Here is a 19814-nt window from a genome sequence, read left to right as displayed (position 1 = left end):
TACTTAAGGCTTTATAATAGGACTCTTACTTAAGGCTTTATAATAGGACTCTTACTTAAATAATAGGACTCTTACTTAAATAATAGGACTCTTACTTAAGGCTTTATAATAGGACTCGTGCTTTATAAGTATGCAACTTGAAGACCACATCTTTTGATTGTCTAAAAAGGTCCTAAGACCTTCTGTAGTAGAAGATGAAATGCAACCACCGTGCAATTATATAAAACCTGTTGGGGGTATTTACCTTTTGAAGAGATTCTTGTGAGAGATTCTTGTGAGAGATTCTCGTGAGAGATTCTTGTGGGAGATTCTTGTGGGAGATTATTGTGAGAGATTCTTGTGGGAGATTCTTGTGAGAGATTCTTGTGAGAGATTCTTGTGGGAGATTCTTGTGGGAGATTCTCGTGAGAGATTCTTGTGAGAGATTCTTGTGGGAGATTCTTGTGGGAGATTATTGTGAGAGATTCTTGTGGGAGATTCTTCCCCGCTCCCTGGGGACCCCAACTGTTTCAGTTATATCTTCTTTTTTTTTACTATTCCAGAACTAGTACACCTAATTCAACTTGTCAACTAATCATGAAGTCCTTGACTATGTGAATCAGGTGACTTAGTACAACAACACTGCGAAACGTCTTGGGGGGTGTCCCTGAGAAGAGGTTTGAGAACCACTGCCCGAAGAAGCCACATCTCTCACCTAAATATTCATAATAAAAGACAGGAAATGAGAGAATGAGAGAAGGCGTGTGATTCTATGCCCTCAGGTAAAAGCTCTCTCTCTCTCTCTTAGGTGTTTTTCTTTGTTATCAGTTGGGAGAGAGGCCAGTGTGTTGGGGTTGCTGTTTGTTTGATGTGGGAGCGATTTTCTTTTCTCCCGGCACAACATGCCACAACGTAATCCTAACGTCTTGTGGGGTCGAGTAGCAGATCACGGTGGAAAAGTAACGGGTTTTTTTTTTCCTGTCAACTGCAGACGACATAAGGTGGATCTTTCTGTCTAGCTCTTTACCCCGGATGACCCTGACTCAGACAGGCCTTAACGAGGGGCAACACGCTCCAGACAGGCCTTAACGAGGGGCAACACGCTCCAGACAGGCCTTAACGAGGGACAACACACTCCAGACAGGCCTAAATGAATAGCCTAATTGACGAATAACTTGCTGTGCATAGATCTCCCCTGAAACGTCGATGTTTGAGCCTTACATATAAACATGTCTAGTTAGCAACCTTGCTTTGAAGTGGCCTACCTTATCCATTTGATCCCTGATTCATTGAACGAGGGAATCACTTCATAAAGACAAAAGGATTTGGATGTAATGTTGAAATATTTTATATCAAAGGTGGCAACCACCCTCCAGGATAGCTACTGGGAGTGCAGGCTTTTGTTCCTGCCCTACTCTAACCACACTGTAGCCTAAACATCAGCCCTGGTCTAATCACACTGTAGCCTAAACATCAGCCCTGGTCTAATCACACTGTAGCCTAAACATCAGCCCTGGTCTAACATCATCGCTGGTCTAAACACACTGTAGCCTAAACATCAGCCCTGGTCTAACCACACTGTAGCCTAAACATCAGCCCTGGTCTAATCACACTGTAGCCTAAACATCAGCCCTGGTCTAATCATACTGTAGCCTAAACATCAGCCCTGGTCTAATCACACTGTAGCCTAAACATCATGCCTGGTCTAACATCATCCCTGGTCTAAACACACTGTTGCCTAAACATCAGCCCTGGTCTAACCACACTGTAGCCTAAACATCAGCCCTGGTCTAACCACACTGTTGCCTAAACATCAGCCCTGGTCTAACCACACTGTAGCCTAAACATCAGCCCTGGTCTAATCACACTGTAGCCTAAACATCAGCCCTGGTCTAACCACACTGTAGCCTAAACATCAGCCCTGGTCTAATCACACTGTAGCCTAAACATCAGCCCTGGTCTAATCATACTGTAGCCTAAACATCAGCCCTGGTCTAATCACACTGTAGCCTAAACATCATGCCTGGTCTAACATCATCCCTGGTCTAACATCATCCCTGGTCTAACATCATCCCTGGTCTAACATCATCCCTGGTCTAAACACATTGTAGCCTAAACATCATCCCTGGTCTAACATCATCCCTGGTCTAACATCATCCCTGGTCTAACATCATCCCTGGTCTAACATCAGCCCTGGTCTAATCACACTGTAGCCTAAACATCAGCTGCTCAACAGGACCTTGATCAGCAGACTTGGGTGTTTCAGGTCAGGATCAAACGCCAAGTCTGCACACTCAGCAGCTCCCCAGACGGAGGGTTGACCACATGTTGACCACATGTTGACCACATGTTACTAACAGTCCAGTTCTACTTTGTGGTGGGTTAAGTGCCTTGATCAAGGGCACGATGGCAGGATCTACATAGGATCAGACATAGGACCCTTCCAGCGTCAATAAAGCTTAATTTTTCATGTAAAGTAATAGTCATGAAAATTTGGTTAAAAATCATGGAAAATGTGTATAAACCTTTAATAGTGAATAATCCGAGGTCTCTACAGCATCATGTCATTTGTGAATATCGGTGAACATAGTGCTGCACTTCTTTCTTCTCAAGTTAATCAGTGCGGAGCTCAAACTATGCTCTGTTATTGTTATTTAGGGGACAACCATCCTGTGTCCTCTTTTCTAGATTAAAGTCTAAGAGTCTTGTTTGGATGTTGGAGAGTCACAAACCTGATTCTAAATGCCTGGACAATGGAGATTCTACGCTGAACATGCTGTCCAGTCTAGGTCTAGGACTAGTCTTAATCTGGGTAAACTGTCCCTAAAAGTCTCGTCTGGATGTTGGAGAGCCACAAACCTTGATCCTAAACTCCTGAGCAACCATGTACTGTGAGGGAGGTGGAGAATGTCATCACTCCCTCCATCTATCTTTCCTTTCCTCTCCCACATACTTCACATCTTCAGGTTAATAAATTATTAGCATTAGTAAATCCTCAGCAGGCAGCAGGAGAGTTCTTCGTTGACCCTGAGAGAGGGATTAAGATGGTCACAATTTTCAGGTCATTGTGCTACAACTGAGCAGGAAACCACAGCATTAACTTCTCACACACACAGATTTAAACTAAACCTGTGGGGAACCATGGGAACAGTACTAGAATAGGCTGCACTTATTATTATTTTTTGATATAAAATATTAGCCCTGATCTACTAAACAAAGCGATACTTCTAAGTTCCTATGTGACTTGGGTCTTTACATGAAGACTTTCCAAACCGTTCGAGAGGAGAGCCTCAAGCGAGGTGAGAGAAGCATCGACTTGTGAAAGCACGGGAATGTGTGAATGTTGAAGAACTAAGAAGCAGATTAGCCTTAAAAGCGTCTTGTGGGAGAAGAGTCGCTGTAGGCACTTCACAGTCTAAGACTTCTTAATAATTCACAAGTGGGGAAAGGAAGGGAAAGCCACAAATGGCAAGTCCTCAATAATCTATTTCAGTTCTGTGTCCTCCTGGTCTGCTGTGTTTCTGAACAGAATATTCTCCAGGCATTTACATGGGAATGCTGTGCTGCAGTGGTTCACTTCTCTACATGGGGTCCTCTCCATTGGAACGGCTGTGTACGTGCCAAGAAAGCTACTACAGAGAAATTGACTCCAGAGAACTCCATCTACTAACAGACAGTGAAAGCTACTCCAGCTACTAACAGACAGTGAAAGCTACTCCATCTACTAACAGACAGTGAAAGCTACTCCAGCTACTAACAGACAGTGGAAGCTACTCCAGCTACTAACAGACAGTGAAAGCTACTCCAGCTACTAACAGACAGTGAAAGCTACTCCAGCTATTAACAGACAGTGAAAGCTACTCCAACTACTAACAGACAGTGAAAAATTCCAGCTACTAACAGACAGTGAAAGCTACTCCAGCTACTAACAGACAGTGAAAGCTACTCCAGCTACTAACAAACAGTGAAAGCTACTCCAGCCACTAACAGACAGTGAAAGCTACTCCAGCCACTAACAGACATTGAAAGCTACTCCAACTACTAACAGACAGTGAAAACTACTCCAGCTACTAACAGACGGTGAAAGCTACTCCAGCTACTAACAGACAGTGAAAGCTACTCCAGCCACTAACAGACAGTGAAAGCTACTCCAGACACTGACAGTGAAAGCTACTCCAGCCACTAACAGACAGTGAAAGCTACTCCAGCTACTAACAGACAATGAAAGCTACTCCAGCTACTAACAGACAGTGAAAGCTACTAACAGACAGTGAAAGCTACTCCAGCTACTAACAGACAGTGAAAGCTACTCCAGCTACTAACAGACAGTGAAAGCTACTCCAGCCACTAACAGACAGTGAAAGCTACTCCAGACACTGACAGTGAAAGCTACTCCAGCCACTAACAGACAGTGAAAGCTACTCCAGCTACTAACAGACAGTGAAAGCTACTCCAGCTACTAACAGACAGTGAAAGCTACTCCAGCCACTAACAGACAGTGAAAGATACTCCAGCTACTAACAGACAGTGAAAGCTACTCCAGCTACTAACAGACAGTGAAAGCTACTCCAGCCACTAACAGACAGTGAAAGCTGCTACTAACAGAAGTGAATTTCAGGCTTATGCAGGCTGTTTGAAACAGTAAGTGGTCTGAGGTTGCTAGTGGACTCTCTCTCTCTCTTTCTCACTTTCTCTCTCTGAGGTTGCTAGTTGATTTCCATCATGCTTTCAGAGGTAAACACGGAGGTATTCAAGCACAGCTAGGATGAGTTCATTTACAACAGAAAAAAGTACCACTTCAGCTCCAAGTTCATTTTGGATTATGTTGCACAAACAAGGACCTTTGTTTTGACTTGTTGAACAAGGCTAGAGGGCGAGGTGCCCCAATTTGAACCCATACATTTCATATTACCTGTCTAGCATTTTACATTAAAGAAAAAACGAACATGGAACATAGCATCGTCGATAAACAACTGCAGCACTGCAGAAATAGAACAATTCTAAGTTTGGGGTGACGGCAGGAGTGGACAGGGGACTATAACCAACAACGGTTTATGATTTATTTCTTCTTCAGGACAGTTAGGCTGAAGTCAGGTGACCTTACTACCTGTCCAGGGGGTAACTACTCCCCCTCTTCAGCCAGCCAGCCAGCCAGCCAGCCAGCCAGCCAGCCAGCCAGCCAGCCAGCCAGCCAGCCAGCCAGACAGACAGACAGAGAGAGAGCGATAGAGAGAGGGATAGAGAGAGAGAGGGGGTTAAACTAGTTTAACTCCCTATCGCTCTCTCTCTGTGTCTCTCTCTCTCTCCCATTTTCTCTCTCTATCTCTCTCCCCCTCATTCCCTCTCTTTCTCCCCCTCCTCCCTCTCTTTCTCCTATACTTTCTCTCATTCTCCACCCACACCTTCTCAAGATCAAGTTCAATTTATATGTATTGTCCCAACTCGGAAATGTGTTGATCAACAAAACAAAAAAACTAAAACAACTTTAAAAACAGTGACAACCATACAACCTCTCTCGTCCTGTCACTTTCTCTCAAATCTCTTCCCTGTTTTTCTTGTTCCCTGTCAACTCCTGTGTTTAATATCTCTTTCCCTCTCTCTCTCCCCTCCTTCCCTCTCTCTCTCTCTTGTCCTCTATCTTCTCGCCATCCCGCTCTCTTCCCTCCATCCATCTCTCTCTCTCCAGCAGTCCATGTCTTCTCTCCAAGGTAGGGCTGCAAAGCTACAAGTAATTTACTAAATGTACCAGAATCTTCAGTAATTTTGGTAATTAACAGAAAATCTATTGCATTATATGGTAATGTATAAAACGTACAAAAATAAACAATATACAGTATTAATTTACTTTACACTGAACAGAAATATAAACGCAAAGTGTAAAGTGTTGGTCCCATGAACTAAAATAAAAGATACCAGAAATGTTCCGTACTCACAAAAAGCTTATTTCTCTAAAATGTTGTTGACAGATTTGTTTACATCCCTGTTCTCCTTTGCCAAGATAATCCATCCACCTGAAAGGTGTGGCATATCAAGAACCTTGTGCTGGGGACAGTAAAGGGCCACTGGAAAATGTGCAGTTTTGTCACACAAAACAATGTCACAGTTTTGAGGGAGCGTGCAATATTGGCATGCTGACTGCTGGAATGTCCACAAAAGCTGTTGCCAGAGAATTTGATGTAAATCTCTGTACTATAAGCCTCCTCTAACACCGTTGTAGAACATTTTGCAGCACAACAGCAGACCGTATGTAACCATGCCAGCCCAGGACCTCCACATCCGGCTTCTTCCCCTGCGGGATCATGTGAGACCAGCCACACGGACAGCTGATGAAACTGTAGGTTTGCGCAACCAAAGAATTTCTGCACAAACTGTCAGAAACCGTCTCAGGGAAGCTCATCTGCGTGTTTGTAGTTCCTCACCAGGGTCTTGACCTGACTGCAGTTAAGTGTTGTAACCGACTTCAGTAGGCAAATGCTCACCTTCGATGGCCACTGGCACACATGATAATGCACAGCCCCATGTCACAAAGATCTGTACACAATTCCTGGAAGCTGAAAGAACCCCAGTTCTTCAATGGCCTGCATACTCACCAGACATGTCACTCATTGAGCATGTTTGGGATGCTGTGGATCAACGTATAAGACAGCATGTTCCAGGTCCTGCCAATATCCATCAACTTCGCACAGCCATTGAAGAGGAGTGGGACAAGATACCACAGGCCACAATCAACAGCCTGATCAACTCTATGTGAAGGAGATGTGTCGCGCTGCATGAGGCAAATGGTGGTCACACCAGATACTGACTGGTTCTCTGATCCACACCCCTACTTTGTCTAAGGTATCTGTGACCAACAGATGCATATCTGTATTCCCAGGCATGTGAAATCCATAGATTAGAGCCTAATTAATTGACTTATATAAACTGTAACTCGGTAAAATCTTTGAAAGTGTTGCATGTTGCGTTCATATTTCTGTCCAGTGTACGTGTGTCCATATTGTCCATGAGTTTCTAGTAAAAACAAACAAACATATGGTTCAAGAGAAAATAGCCCAATTAATAATAATGAAAAATAAAAAAACATTTAATCAACAATGGCATTCAATTACCTCTGCAACTCGTCCAACTGTTGACTTTTTTCACAACTGCACGTTGTTTGAACCAAAAAAACATTGTCAACAAATACATATTGACAAAATAACTACGTGTGTTAAGATATATATATATATAATCCATCAGTAATTAAACATCCGTTATACTGTATATATATTTATCTATAAATATATATACAGTGCCTTGCGAAAGTATTCGGCCCCCTTGTTACTAGACGTATTGTGATAGATCACATACAATCCTTGAAACACAATTCTGTGAGTTTTACTGGTAAACGTCCCAGTAATATATCCCCCCTTTGCAAGGTTACTCCAGGGTACAGGAAGACCTGATAGGGCTTGTCCTCTGATCACATGGGGGTTAGGGCATTGAGCCCCGGGATTGCCCCAGCCTGAAACATCAGTCACTGGTGCTGCCACACACACACACGCACGCACGCACGCACACACACACACGCACACACACACACACACACACACACGCACGCACGCACGCATGCACGCACGCACGCACGCACGCACGCACACACACACACACACACACACACACACACACACACACACGCATATACACACACACGGCGACCCCACTGCCACCACACAAATGACTTATCTCCAGCAGGGCTCCAGTATTAATCCAGTCAGTTCCCATATACAGATTCTCTTCAGCTCAGCTCTGTGACAGTCCGATCCTATTAACTCTTAACGTCATTCTCAACGTCACCATGTCCTATGAATTTCCTCTAAATGTGCATGTGAACTGAGCTGAAAGTCATACTTAAGCATCAAAGGCCTTCAGGGTAACAATATGTATTTCCATGCTTAGGATGTTCCTCCTGACGGTGACGGTGTGACTTAGGCAGCCGGTTTAAACATATTCATGTCTTAAAGCAACTCTTCTGTAAAAATCTCACTTTTATAAGTTCATATTGTGTTAACTTACACCCCAAAATAATGTCGTTGACCAGTCTTACGTATTTGTGGCCAAAGGAGAACTTGGAGGGAAACAAAAACACTTCAAAAACCCTCAAACATTTTTTTATTTTTTATTTTCCGTTGGGGGAAAAGGATCCTTCATGACACTTGGGAAGACACGAGTTTACGGCACACAAGCAAGCTAGCTAGCAAACCAAGCAATTCACAGAGATTCATATGGTTGCATAGGACAGCGCCTATGAAACAATATCTTCAGTGACTTTCTATTTCAAACTATGTGGTTTGTAAGAGTTGGCCCTGCTGGCTGTTTAGAAGCAGTTAACATGCTAACGTTAGCTAGCATGCTAACATTAGCTAATGTTAGCTAGCTAGCCAACAAGACAGCAAGTCGAAGTAGATCCGCCATACAACAACAATATCACCATTCCTTACTATTTTAGATACTTTGGATGGTAGCTAAATGTTTTATGTCAAGAGGAAACCTAATTGGCTGTTATTGACTGATATAGGTAGCAGTAGTAGCTAGCTAGCTTCACAACTAGCTTGTTAGGTAGCCAACAACAAAAATATCAGGATTATAGTGACAAAGCACCCTAGTGGTTCCATCGTGCATTTCCAAATCCTGAATCCAATCCATCCATAATATTTTATAATATTTGACTTGGTGCAGCTGGTGATAAGTGGGTTGACTGATAACCCGCAGTCCATGCAGTTATATCAACGGGGCGGGTGAGTTGAGGGTCATGAAATATTGTGTGGATGAAAGGCGGGTGGGTGGCGGGCAGGTGATAAAGAGAAAACAATGAATTAAAAACCAATAAATGAATCATTCTTGTGCAATTCATATCTATAGGATACATTGAGGTATTTCTATCCTTATTTTTTTTAACCTGCCATTAGTGCGTATTCCTAAACTTTAGGGCCTAACAGCACGTGCGCCATATACACACCAATCGCCAAATCCTTTTGGGAACTTGGGCTGATAAAGTTAACATCGATCCACTGAGGCAAAAAGGAATATGTCAAAGTTTAATTCAATAAGAGAAAAGCTGCGAAGCGGAGAGTTAAAAATAAGGGAGGGCCAGAACAGTAATGTTTTGGAAAGAATTTGTGAAGTGGTAAAAGACGATGGTAGCAGTGAACTGAATCTGAATTTAAGGAAATTAAAAGCAACGAAAACATCCCAACATGTATTTGATAGGTCAAACTTAAATTCAGCAAACAACATTTTTGCAATTTCTCCCCGGTCCCTATACATCTGCTGCACGAGAGAAGCAGATGTATAGGGACCGGGGAGAAATTGCAAAAATGTTGTTTGCTGAATGAGAAGCAGAGATGAAAGAAAAAAACTTTACTGATGTCAATCTGATTGAAGCATTCATCGATTTCTGAAATTATTCTGGTTTATTTTGTCTTCTAGCTGCTGTATTTATCTACTTATAGACGATGATTATTATTATTATATATTATCCTATTATAAGCTGACTAACAAATAGGTTATGCAAAAATTTTGGAAATTATAGGCAGACATATATATAAATTAGGGTTAAAAAAAACTCCACCCCCCCCCCCCCCCCCTGTCAAAAAAATAGTTCTGCCAGGCTGTGGCTCGGGTGGTTGATGTCCTTGATGATCTTTTTGGCCTTCCTGTGACATTGGGTGATGTAGGTGTCCTGGAGGGCAGGTAGTTTGCCCCTGATGACCTGTTGGGCAGACCGCACCACCCTCTGGAGAGCCCTGCGGTTGCAGGCGGTGCAGTTGCCGTACCAGGTGGTGATACAGCCCAACAGGATCCTCTCAATTGTTCATCTGTAAAAGTTTGTGACGGTTTTAGGTGCCAAGCCAAATTTCTTCAGCCTGAGGTTCAAGATGTGCTGTTACGCCTTCTTCACCACACAGTCTGTGTGGGTGGACCATTTCAGATTGTCAGTGATGTGTACGAAGAGGAACATGAATCTTTCCACCTTCTTCACTGCGGTCCCGTCGATGTAGATAGGAGCGTGCTGACTGTTGGACTGTTGGAAAAGCATTCCTCATGAAGCTGGTTGAGAGAATGCCAAGAGTGTGCAAAGCTGTCATCAAGGAAAAGGGTGGCTATTTGAAGAATTTCAAATATAAAATATATTTAGATTTATTTGGCACTTTTTTTGGTTACTACATGATTCCATATGTGTTATTTCATAGTTTTGATGTCTTCATTATTATTCTACAATGTAGAAAATAGTAAAAAAAAAAATATATATATATATTAAAACCTTGAATGAGTAGGTGTTGTAAAGCTTTTGACCTGTAGTGTACAGTCAGACCTTTCACTGACATCACCAACAAATCATGAAAAAATATTTTTTTGTACAGCAGCCTACAGCTCTTCTGCTCTTGATTCATTGGTGTCCCTTCCCTGCCTGCTGTTATCGATGGTTCTATTCTTAAAGTGCCCTACATTTGGACCCCTTACAGGGAGGATGACTTGCAATGCCAGGAATGACTGCTCTGAGGCACTAGTGATATATTTGGACTTGCATGGTGCTGGCTGTCTCTGTGTTGCTGTGAAGTAGCGCCGGGCATCTTTACAGTACAGTACGACAGTATGTCAGGCCAGTACAATGCGTCAGAGGGCACTTCTACTGACTTATTTACACCACTGTGTAGGATATGTCACCCATGAGAGTGCGGCTTCTTCAGACCAGGAAGGAATCTAAAATAGGCCTCATGTAAGGTATCTCCTTGTGAGAGTGGTAGGTAAAGTACACGCAGTTTGACGTTTATTTTCATGAATCTTGCCCTGGAAAGTTTCGTTTTTGTGTATTATACGTTTGGTTTGGTACACTAGCTTCAAACAGCTGAAAATTCAATATTTTTAGTTCTGAAAAATATATTTCACAGCGTTTTTGTTACATGAACTGAAATTAGGGGAACTATTAGAATGTTTGCAACCAGGAAATGGTGGAGCGATTTCTGCACAGTGCATTTTTAAAGGTTTGTGTGAGCAGTGTTTTGCCATATCAAGCTGCCAAAGGAACCTGAAACACACCACAGTGAAACACACACATACTCCTACCTCAAAACACAACCTCTGTACGTCTTTGTTCTCTGGTTATTTTGATGTGCAAATGCCTTGACCGGAGACTTCAACAAAAGTTTCTCAGGGCTTCCATTAGGATACGCTTCCACTTTAATCTGTGTATGTGTTGTTTTCTTCCGGTAGTACCCAGGTCCAATTCCAGGTGTTGAGCTAGTTGTCCTCTTTGAACTCCAGAAGGGCCTCTTCCTGACTGTGTTAGAACATGCTCAGACCTACCAGCTACACCAGTCCCCACCCTCCTTCCTCTTGTTACTCATTCCCCTTCTCCTCGTCTCCCCCCCACCTCTCCTACTCATCCTTCCTCCTGTTCTCCTCTACCACGTCCCACTCTTCAACCACTACCTCCACCTCCCTCTCTCCACCTGCCTCTCTCCACCTGCCTCTCTCCACCTCCCTCTCTCCACCTCCCTCTCTCCACCTCCCTCTCTCCACCTCCCTCTCTCCACCTGCCTCTCTCCACCTCCCTCTCTCCACCTCCCTCTCTCCACCTGCCTCTCTCCACCTCCCTCTCTCCACCTGCCTCTCTCCACCTGCCTCTCTCCACCTCCCTCTCTCCACCTCCCTCTCTCCACCTCCTTCTCTCCACCTCCCTCTCTCCACCTCCCTCTCTCCACCTCCCTCTCTCCACCTGCCTCTCTCCACCTCCCTCTCTCCACCTGCCTCTCTCCACCTGCCTCTCTCCATCTCCCTCTCTCCACCTCCCTCTCTCCACCTCCCTCTCTCCACCTGCCTCTCTCCACCTCCCTCTCTCCACCTGCCTCTCTCCACCTGCCTCTCTCCACCTCCCTCTCTCCACCTCTCCTTCCTCACTGAAGTGAACTGAAGGGAAATTATAGAATGGGTGATCTGTGCCCCAACTGCAGTGTTCTTAGAGCTTACATGAGGGAAGAGTGAGAGAGAAAGAAAGAAAGGGATAGAAAGGAGAGAGAGATAGTGAGAGAGAGAGACAGAGACAGAGAGAAAGAGAGACACAGAGACATCGACAGAGACAGAGAGAGAGAGACACAGAGACACAGAGACAGAGACAAAGAGACACAGAGACATCGACAGAGACAGAGAGAGAGAGAGAGAGAGACAGAGAGACAGCGACAGAGACAGAGAGAAAGAGAGACACAGAGACATTGACAGAGACAGAGAGAGAGAGCAAAAGAGAGAGAGAGAGAGAGAGAGAGAGAGAGAGAGAGAGAGAGAGAGAGAGACAGTTAACTCTAACCTGACTGTAATTATGTTGATCACACAGTGGTGCAAGCCGTATTAAACCTGTGTGCCTGGGAACCACAACTCTATCCCTGAGAACTGTGTTTAACCGTGTTTTTAATAAGAGAGATGAACAGTTGTTTCAGGGGGAGAAAAGTAGGGTAACTAAAGTAACAACTGTGTCTGTAATAATGACATGGCTTGTTTCCTCAGAAGGTATTCAGGACATACAGAAGAACACACCTTCCTCTTAACCTCTTACGGATCCGCAAATTTTTGTCAATTTTAGCCAAAAATGGCATACCCAAATCTAACTGCCTGTAGCTCAGGACCTGAAGCAAGGATATGCATATTCTTGATACCATTTGAAAGGAAACACTTTGAAATTTGTGGAAATGTGAATGAATGTGAAATGAATGTAACACATGAGATCTTGTAAAAGATGATGCAAAGAAAAAAACAACCATTTTTTTTTTGTACGCTCTCAACTTCTCTACACCTTCTCTTAACTTCTCTACACCTTCTCTTAACTTCTCTACACCTTCTCTTAACTTCTCTACACCTTCTCTTAACTTCTCTACACCTTCTCTTAACTTCTCTACACCTTCTCTTAACTTCTCTAAACCTTCTCTTAACTTCTCTACACCTTCTCTTAACTTCTCTACACCTTCTCTTAACTTCTCTACACCTTCTCTTAACTTCTCTACACTTTCTCTTAACTTCTCTACACCTTCTCTTAACTTCTCTACACCTTCTCTTAACTTCTCTTAACTTCTCTACACCTTCTCTTAACTTCTCTACACCTTCTCTTAACTTCTCTACACCTTCTCTTAACTTCTCTACACCTTCTCTTAACTTCTCTTAAATTCTCTACACCTTCTCTTAACTTCTCTACACCTTCTCTTAACTTCTCTACACCTTCTCTTAACTTCTCTTAACTTCTCTACACCTTCTCTTAACTTCTCTACACCAGCTCTTAACTTCTCTACACCAGCTCTTAACTTCTCTACACCTTCTCTTAACTTCTCTTAAATTCTCTACACCTTCTCTTAACTTCTCTACACCTTCTCTTAACTTCTCTACACCTTCTCTTAACTTCTCTACACCTTCTCTTAACTTATCTTAACTTCTCTACACCTTCTCTTAACTTCTCTTAAATTCTCTACACCTTCTCTTAACTTCTCTACACCTTCTCTTAACTTCTCTACACCTTCTCTTAACTTCTCTTAACTTCTCTACACCTTCTCTTAACTTCTCTTAACTTCTCTTAACTTCTCTACACCTTCTCTTAACTTCTCTTAACTTCTCTTAACTTCTCTACACCTTCTCTTAACTTCTCTACACCAGCTCTTAACTTCTCTACACCTTCTCTTAACTTTTCACACAAGCAGGGCTCCTGCCATTCTCTGCGAAGTATGAAGGAGTATTTTTACTTTCTTAGATGGGGTCTGAAAACTATACATCTATGGACAGACCCAGACCATCCCTGGACAGACCCAGACCATCCCTGGACAGACCCAGACCATCCCTGGACAGACCCAGACCAACCTTGGACAGACCCAGACCAGCTTTGGACAGATCCAGACCAGCCCTGGACAGACCCAGACGAGCCTTGGTCTATTTATGAACATGAATGATGTTTTGGTCAAAAAAAAATAAGTTAAATTAGTTCATAGCAGATACATTCAACATAAATAGCAATAATGACAAAGCACATACAGAGCGAAAGAGAGGCAAGAGCAACCAATCAATAAAAAACATCTCTAGATGAGATATTGAACAAAATGAAAAGCATGGCTCTTAGTTTGTAGGCCTATATTGCAGAGTTCTAACATCCAAAAATAATACCAGAAATGCACGACCTTCTCCTACAGTCCTCACAGACATCCGTATAGCTTTCTCCATAAGTAGGAGTCGGAGACAAGCAACCATTACCAAGACAACGGGATCTAGTCTCCTGTGTCCCAAAATGGCACCATATTCTCTATGCAGTGCACTACCATTGGCCAGAGTCCCTATGAGTGTATTAAGTAGGGTAGAGGGTGCCATAGAGACGCAACCAAACAGGATCTAGTTGTCATATCAGCAATGACTTGTTGATGAAGAGCATCTACTCAGCTACATGTCCGAATGCATCTTCAAATAGCACCCTTTCCCTATATAGTGCACTACTGTTGACCAGAGCCCTATTCCCTATATAGTACACTACTGTTGACCAGAGCCCTATTCCCTATATAGTGCACTACTGTTGACCAGAGCCCTATTCCCTATATAGTGCGCTACTGTTGACCAGAGCCCTATTCCCTATATAGTACACTACTGTTGACCAGAGCCCTATTCCCTATATAGTGCACTACTGTTGACCAGAGCCCTATTCCCTATATAGTACACTACTGTTGACCAGAGCCCTATTCCCTATATAGTACACTACTGTTGACCAGAGCCCTATTCCCTATATAGTGCACTACTGTTGACCAGAGCCCTATTCCCTATGCAGCCTGGTCAAAATAAGTGCACTACAAAGGGAATAGGGTGCCATTTGGGACACACACTCAGAAAACACATCAGTGAAACAACCTCCAGTGATAGGGTGAAGATCTGGGTCACCTCCAATGTAACCCTGCTTCAGAATCACCACCTTCATCATGTGTCATATACAGGAACACTGAGTGTACAAAACATTAGGAACACCTTAATACTGAGTTGCACCCACCCCCCTCTTGTTGCCCTTCGTCGGGGCATGGACTCTAAAAGATGTCGAAAAGCATTCCACAGGGTTGCTGGACCATGTTGACTCCAATTGCTTCCCACGGTTGTGTCAAGTCGGCTGGATGTTATTTTGGGGTGGTGGAACATTCTTGATACACACAGGAAACTGTTGAGGATGAAAAACCCAGCAGCGTTGCAGTTCTTGACACAAACAGATGCACCTGGCACCTACTACCATCCCCCGTTCAAAGGCATTTGTTAGTTTTATCTTGCCCATTCTCTGAATGACACACACACATAATCCACGTCTCAATTGTTTCAAGGCTTAAAAATCCTTCTTTAACCCGTCTCCTCCCCTTCATCTACACTGATTGAAGTGGATTTAACAAGTGACATCAATAAGGATCATGGCTTTCACCTGGATTCACCTGGTCAGTCTGTGTCATGGAAATAGCAGGTGTTCCTAATGTTTTGTCCACTCAGTGAACAGTAGTTGTGTAAATAAATGTGACGGCGGGAAGAAGAAGGCAGGAAGGAACGATGAAAGGTGCACTTACCGCGAACAGAGATCCCTGATAGAGACATGCTCCTGTGGGTGAAGAGGAGGAGGAAGAGAGGAGAACACAGCAGTGTTAAGAGCAAGTTCAAAAGGTATTTCAATGTACAATACAGTATTTTTTGAAGAATGCACTTAAAGCCTTATACCTACATAAATATTACACCACGACCTAGGTAAGAGTAGGTAAAAAAAAAAAAAGCTAGACATTTTTATGTGTGTGTGAGACGTGTGTCCATCTGAACCACTACATGGTCTCACTCTTGACTTGCACAGTAGCCTGTAGCCATTACATAAAGACGCTGAACATTTGAACAACGGAGTGGCCATTATTCTCCTTTGCTCAATTGGAAGACTAAACATAGAAAAAAATGAACTAGCAGTGAGAGAGAGAGAGCCAGGCGGACAGGCGGGGACGTGTCAATACATCTTGGCTGGGGGGGGGGGGGTCACCCTGAGAGTTGAACAGACTTCACACACACCCCAAAAAGCACCACAACAGAAGTGAAATGGATGTGGACAACTGTGGTGTAGTCTGCTGTACATGTGATGTGACCGACCAGGTGGTGCCCAACCCAGGTCTGGGTGCCACAAGATAGTTAGCCAACTGAGCTAAAAACGTAGGTAGTGCAAGGCTTCAGGTCCAGCAGATGTTTTAGACTACTTTGTCTACCTCAGCGCCATCTGAGACCACTGTCCCCCTGAGACCACTGTCCCCTGAGACCACTGTCCCCTGAGACCACTGTCCCCCTGAGACCACTGTCCCCTGAGACCACTGTCCCCTGAGACCACTGTCCCCCCGAGACCACTGTCCTCTGAGCCCACTGTCTTCTGAGCCCACTGTCCTCTGAGCCCACTGTCCCCTGAGACCACTGTCCCCTGAGACCACTGTCCCCTGAGACCACTGTCCCCCTGAGACCACTGTCCCCTGAGACCACTGTCCCCCCGAGACCACTGTCCTCTGAGCCCACTGTCTTCTGAGCCCACTGTCCTCTGAGCCCACTGTCCCCTGAGACCACTGTCCCCCTGAGACAACTGGCCCCTGAGACCACTGTCCCCCTGAGCCCACTGTCCTCTGAGACAGTTGTCTACATTATTCAAATAGAACTCAAGATTGACTGTGTAATGTTATTTTTATTTCACCTTTATTTAACCAGGTAGGCTAGTTGAGAACAAGTTCTCATTTACAACTGTGACCTGGCCAAGATAAAGCAAAGCAGTGCGACACAAACAACAACAACAGAGTTACACATGGAATAAACAAACATACAATCAATAATACAACAGAACAAGTCTACATATAGTGTGTGCAAATGAGGTAGGGTAAGAGGTAAGGCAATACATAGGCCATAGTGGCAATATAATTACAATATAGCAATTAAACACTGGAGTGAAGATGAGTGTGCAAGTAGAGATACTGGGGTGCAAAGGATCAAAAGGATCAACATTTAAAAAAAAAAGTTTAAAAAAAATACAAATAAATAAATAACAGTATGGAGATGAGGTAGTTGGATGGGCTATTTACAGATGGGCTATGTACAGGTGCAGTGATCTGTGAGCTGCTCTGACAGCTGGTGCTTAAAGTTAGAGAGGGAGATATGAGTCTCCAGCTTCAGTGATTTTTGCAGTTTGTTCCAGTCATTGGCAGCAGAGAACTGGAAGGAAAGGCGGCCAAAGGAGGAATTGGCTTTGGGGGTGACCAGTGAAATATACCTGCTAGAGTGAGTGCTACGGGTGGGTGTTGCTATGGTGACCAGTGAGCTGAGATACGGCGGGGCTATACCTAGCAAAGACTTATAGATGACCTGGAGCCAGTTGACCTGGAGCCAGTGGGTTTGGCGACGAATATGAAGCGAGGGCCAGCCAACGAGAGCATCCAGGTAGCAGTGGTGGGTGGTATATGGGGCTTTGGTGACAAAACGGATGGCACTTTGATAGACTACATCAAATTTGCTGAGTAGAGTGTTGGAGGCTATTTTGTAAATGAAATAACATCTTTTTTTTTTTTAACAAAATTTTAATACTGGCTATGATTATATTTCCTCTTGGCCTGTGCGGTTTATGTACTTTAAAAGCTGAGCATGATCTCTGTAGATTTTTTAGTTATTATTGTATTATAAGACATCATAAAGCCTTATAACAGGCTTATAACAGGCTTATAACAGGGTTATAACAGGTAATACGTCATTATACCTGCAGGTTGTCAGTAAAGTGTTCTACCCACAGGGTTTTCTCATGTCCTTCTGTGAGTGAATGTCCAGCAGTTGCCCTATGGGAGAGAGCACCAGATCCACATCTAAACTTTGCCTTACACTCCTGCAGAGACACTTATGGCAAGATGGTACAGACAGATAGGGTAGCTCTGCTTCTAGCTCATAAACAACTTTGCGGTATTTTTAAAAATAAATAAATGGTGTGTTATTTCTTACATTATTAGCCCAGGACATTTGTTTGTGTTATTACATACAGCATTCTAATATTTATATATTCCTTAATTGCATTATTTTACTTTTAGGTTTCCGTGTATTGTGTTTATTGTTGTGAATTGTTAGATAGTACTGCACTGTTGGAGCTAGAAACACAAGCATTTCGCTACACCCCGCAATAACATCTGCTAAACATGTGTACATTTATATTTATTTGATTGAACAGTAATAGAATATGTATGTTTACATGCCATTGGAGTTGATTGTGATGAGGTAAAACCTTAGCCTAGGGTTTTAACTATATTTAGGTTACAGTCAAACAAGTACATGTGTGTGTGTGTGTGAGTGACTGTGAGGCATTTGATCAATTCAATCTCAGTTAGAGGCAGATTACAGATGACAGATTTACCTGGCTGGTTGGGATTATATTCTGTCTGGACATGAATAATAAATCAGACAAATGGGACATTTCTTTCCACACAGAGAACGCCGAGGAAAGGAGCCAGCTGGTTTATAGAGTGGTGTGTTCCCCTGTTATAACATGTGGATCCAAAGATGTGCATACGGCCTATTCTTAAAAGTCATAGTGTCTTGAGTTGTATTTCTGTTTTAGAATGTCAGAGCTAAATTTCCCTTAATAACCATAAAATATATATTTAGAACCTAAACACAGTCAAATATACTGCCTATGTTTGCAACGCAACCTTTTGCAATATATTAATATATATGAATAATATCCAAGCCTACCCGTTTTTTTTTTTTTTTTTACAGATGTTAATTTCCATAATCGATAAATAAAAAGTGAATTCACGTGATTGAATAAGAGACTAAAATACCCACCATGTATTTCTGAAGTGGCGGTGAGAAGAATTCCAGCCAAAGCGGCTACGAGGATCCATTGTAAAGCCATAGTCACCGCATACAAGGCATTCAATCCGATGGGGCAGAAGCAGAACTTAAATGCAGAATCTTTCTAGTTCAAAACTAATCGATTCTCAAATATCATTATTGATTTTCCGATGTTTCAGATAAACGACCACACTGGGCAAAGCCTTGCCAGAAGAATGTTTGACTGGGCTGGAGAATAGTTCAGAAGTTACACGTAAAGACAGCAGGTAGGAACGGGGACCCCCTCTCTCTCTCTCTCTAGCTCTCTCACTAAGTCTGAAAAACGCTGCAGGTCTGGACTCCAGAGCGAAGGAATGCAGTCCCAACTGTTCGCAATCGGCGAAACTTCAAGACAAAAACGCAGGTGTCATCGACCGTAGATTTAAAAGCTGTACAGCATGACGAAGTATGAGAATCCGTTTCCAGCCCGTATAATTATAGACTAAAATCCGCTCGCTCACTTGCAATGGTCGCGCTGTGCAAGAACTGAGGCGACGCTATAAAGTGCCCTGCTATGCAGGGTTTCTTCTCCCTCTCTCTCTCCAAGCACACTCCAAACCGTAGGACGTCCCCCAGCACACCACCCGGACGATTGAATGCAGTCTAGGGATAGAAACGTATGATGTGCGGTCTGCTCTAAATTAATAAAATATAGGGCTTTGCTATGCAACAACAGCTATTTGACATCTTTCTCATTCCTCTAATCATGCTTGAACAGGCCCAATATGCTACCAGATTGTTATGCGTTCTGTGGCCAATATGCTACCAGGTTGTTATGCGTTCCATTTGAACGGGCCCAACAATATGCTACCAGGTTGTTATGAGTTACGTCTGAACGGGCCCAACAATATGCTACCAGGTTGATATGAGTTCTGTCTGAACGGTCCCAACAATATGCTACCAGGTTGTTATGAGTTACGTCTGAACGGGCC

The 19814-nt window shown here is 43.3% G+C and overlaps 1 protein-coding gene across 4 annotated transcripts in view; it reads right to left on the bottom strand.

Annotated features, from left to right (window-relative positions):
- Positions 1–19598, bottom strand: part of LOC110535129 (extracellular matrix organizing protein FRAS1) — a 349490-nt gene extending 329892 nt beyond the window's left edge. For all 4 annotated transcript variants that reach the window (XR_016484722.1, XM_090191232.1, XM_090191233.1 and 1 more), the window contains exons 1-2: positions 18835–19598; positions 15570–15601 (exon numbers count right to left, since the gene is read on the bottom strand). Coding sequence is in view for 3 of the 4 variants with exons in the window: in XM_090191232.1 (XP_090047358.1) it covers positions 15570–15601; positions 18835–18904 (102 nt within the window). In the remaining variant the exon portion in view is untranslated. The remainder of the gene's footprint in view (positions 1–15569; positions 15602–18834) is intronic.
- Between the last annotated feature and the right edge of the window lie 216 nt (positions 19599–19814).

The sequence above is a fragment of the Oncorhynchus mykiss genome, chromosome 11, assembly GCF_057628025.1.
Source record: "Oncorhynchus mykiss isolate SJ-2025 chromosome 11, ASM5762802v1, whole genome shotgun sequence".
Taxonomy (NCBI): Eukaryota; Metazoa; Chordata; class Actinopteri; order Salmoniformes; family Salmonidae; genus Oncorhynchus; species Oncorhynchus mykiss.
This window is presented reverse-complemented; position numbering and strand designations above follow the sequence as displayed.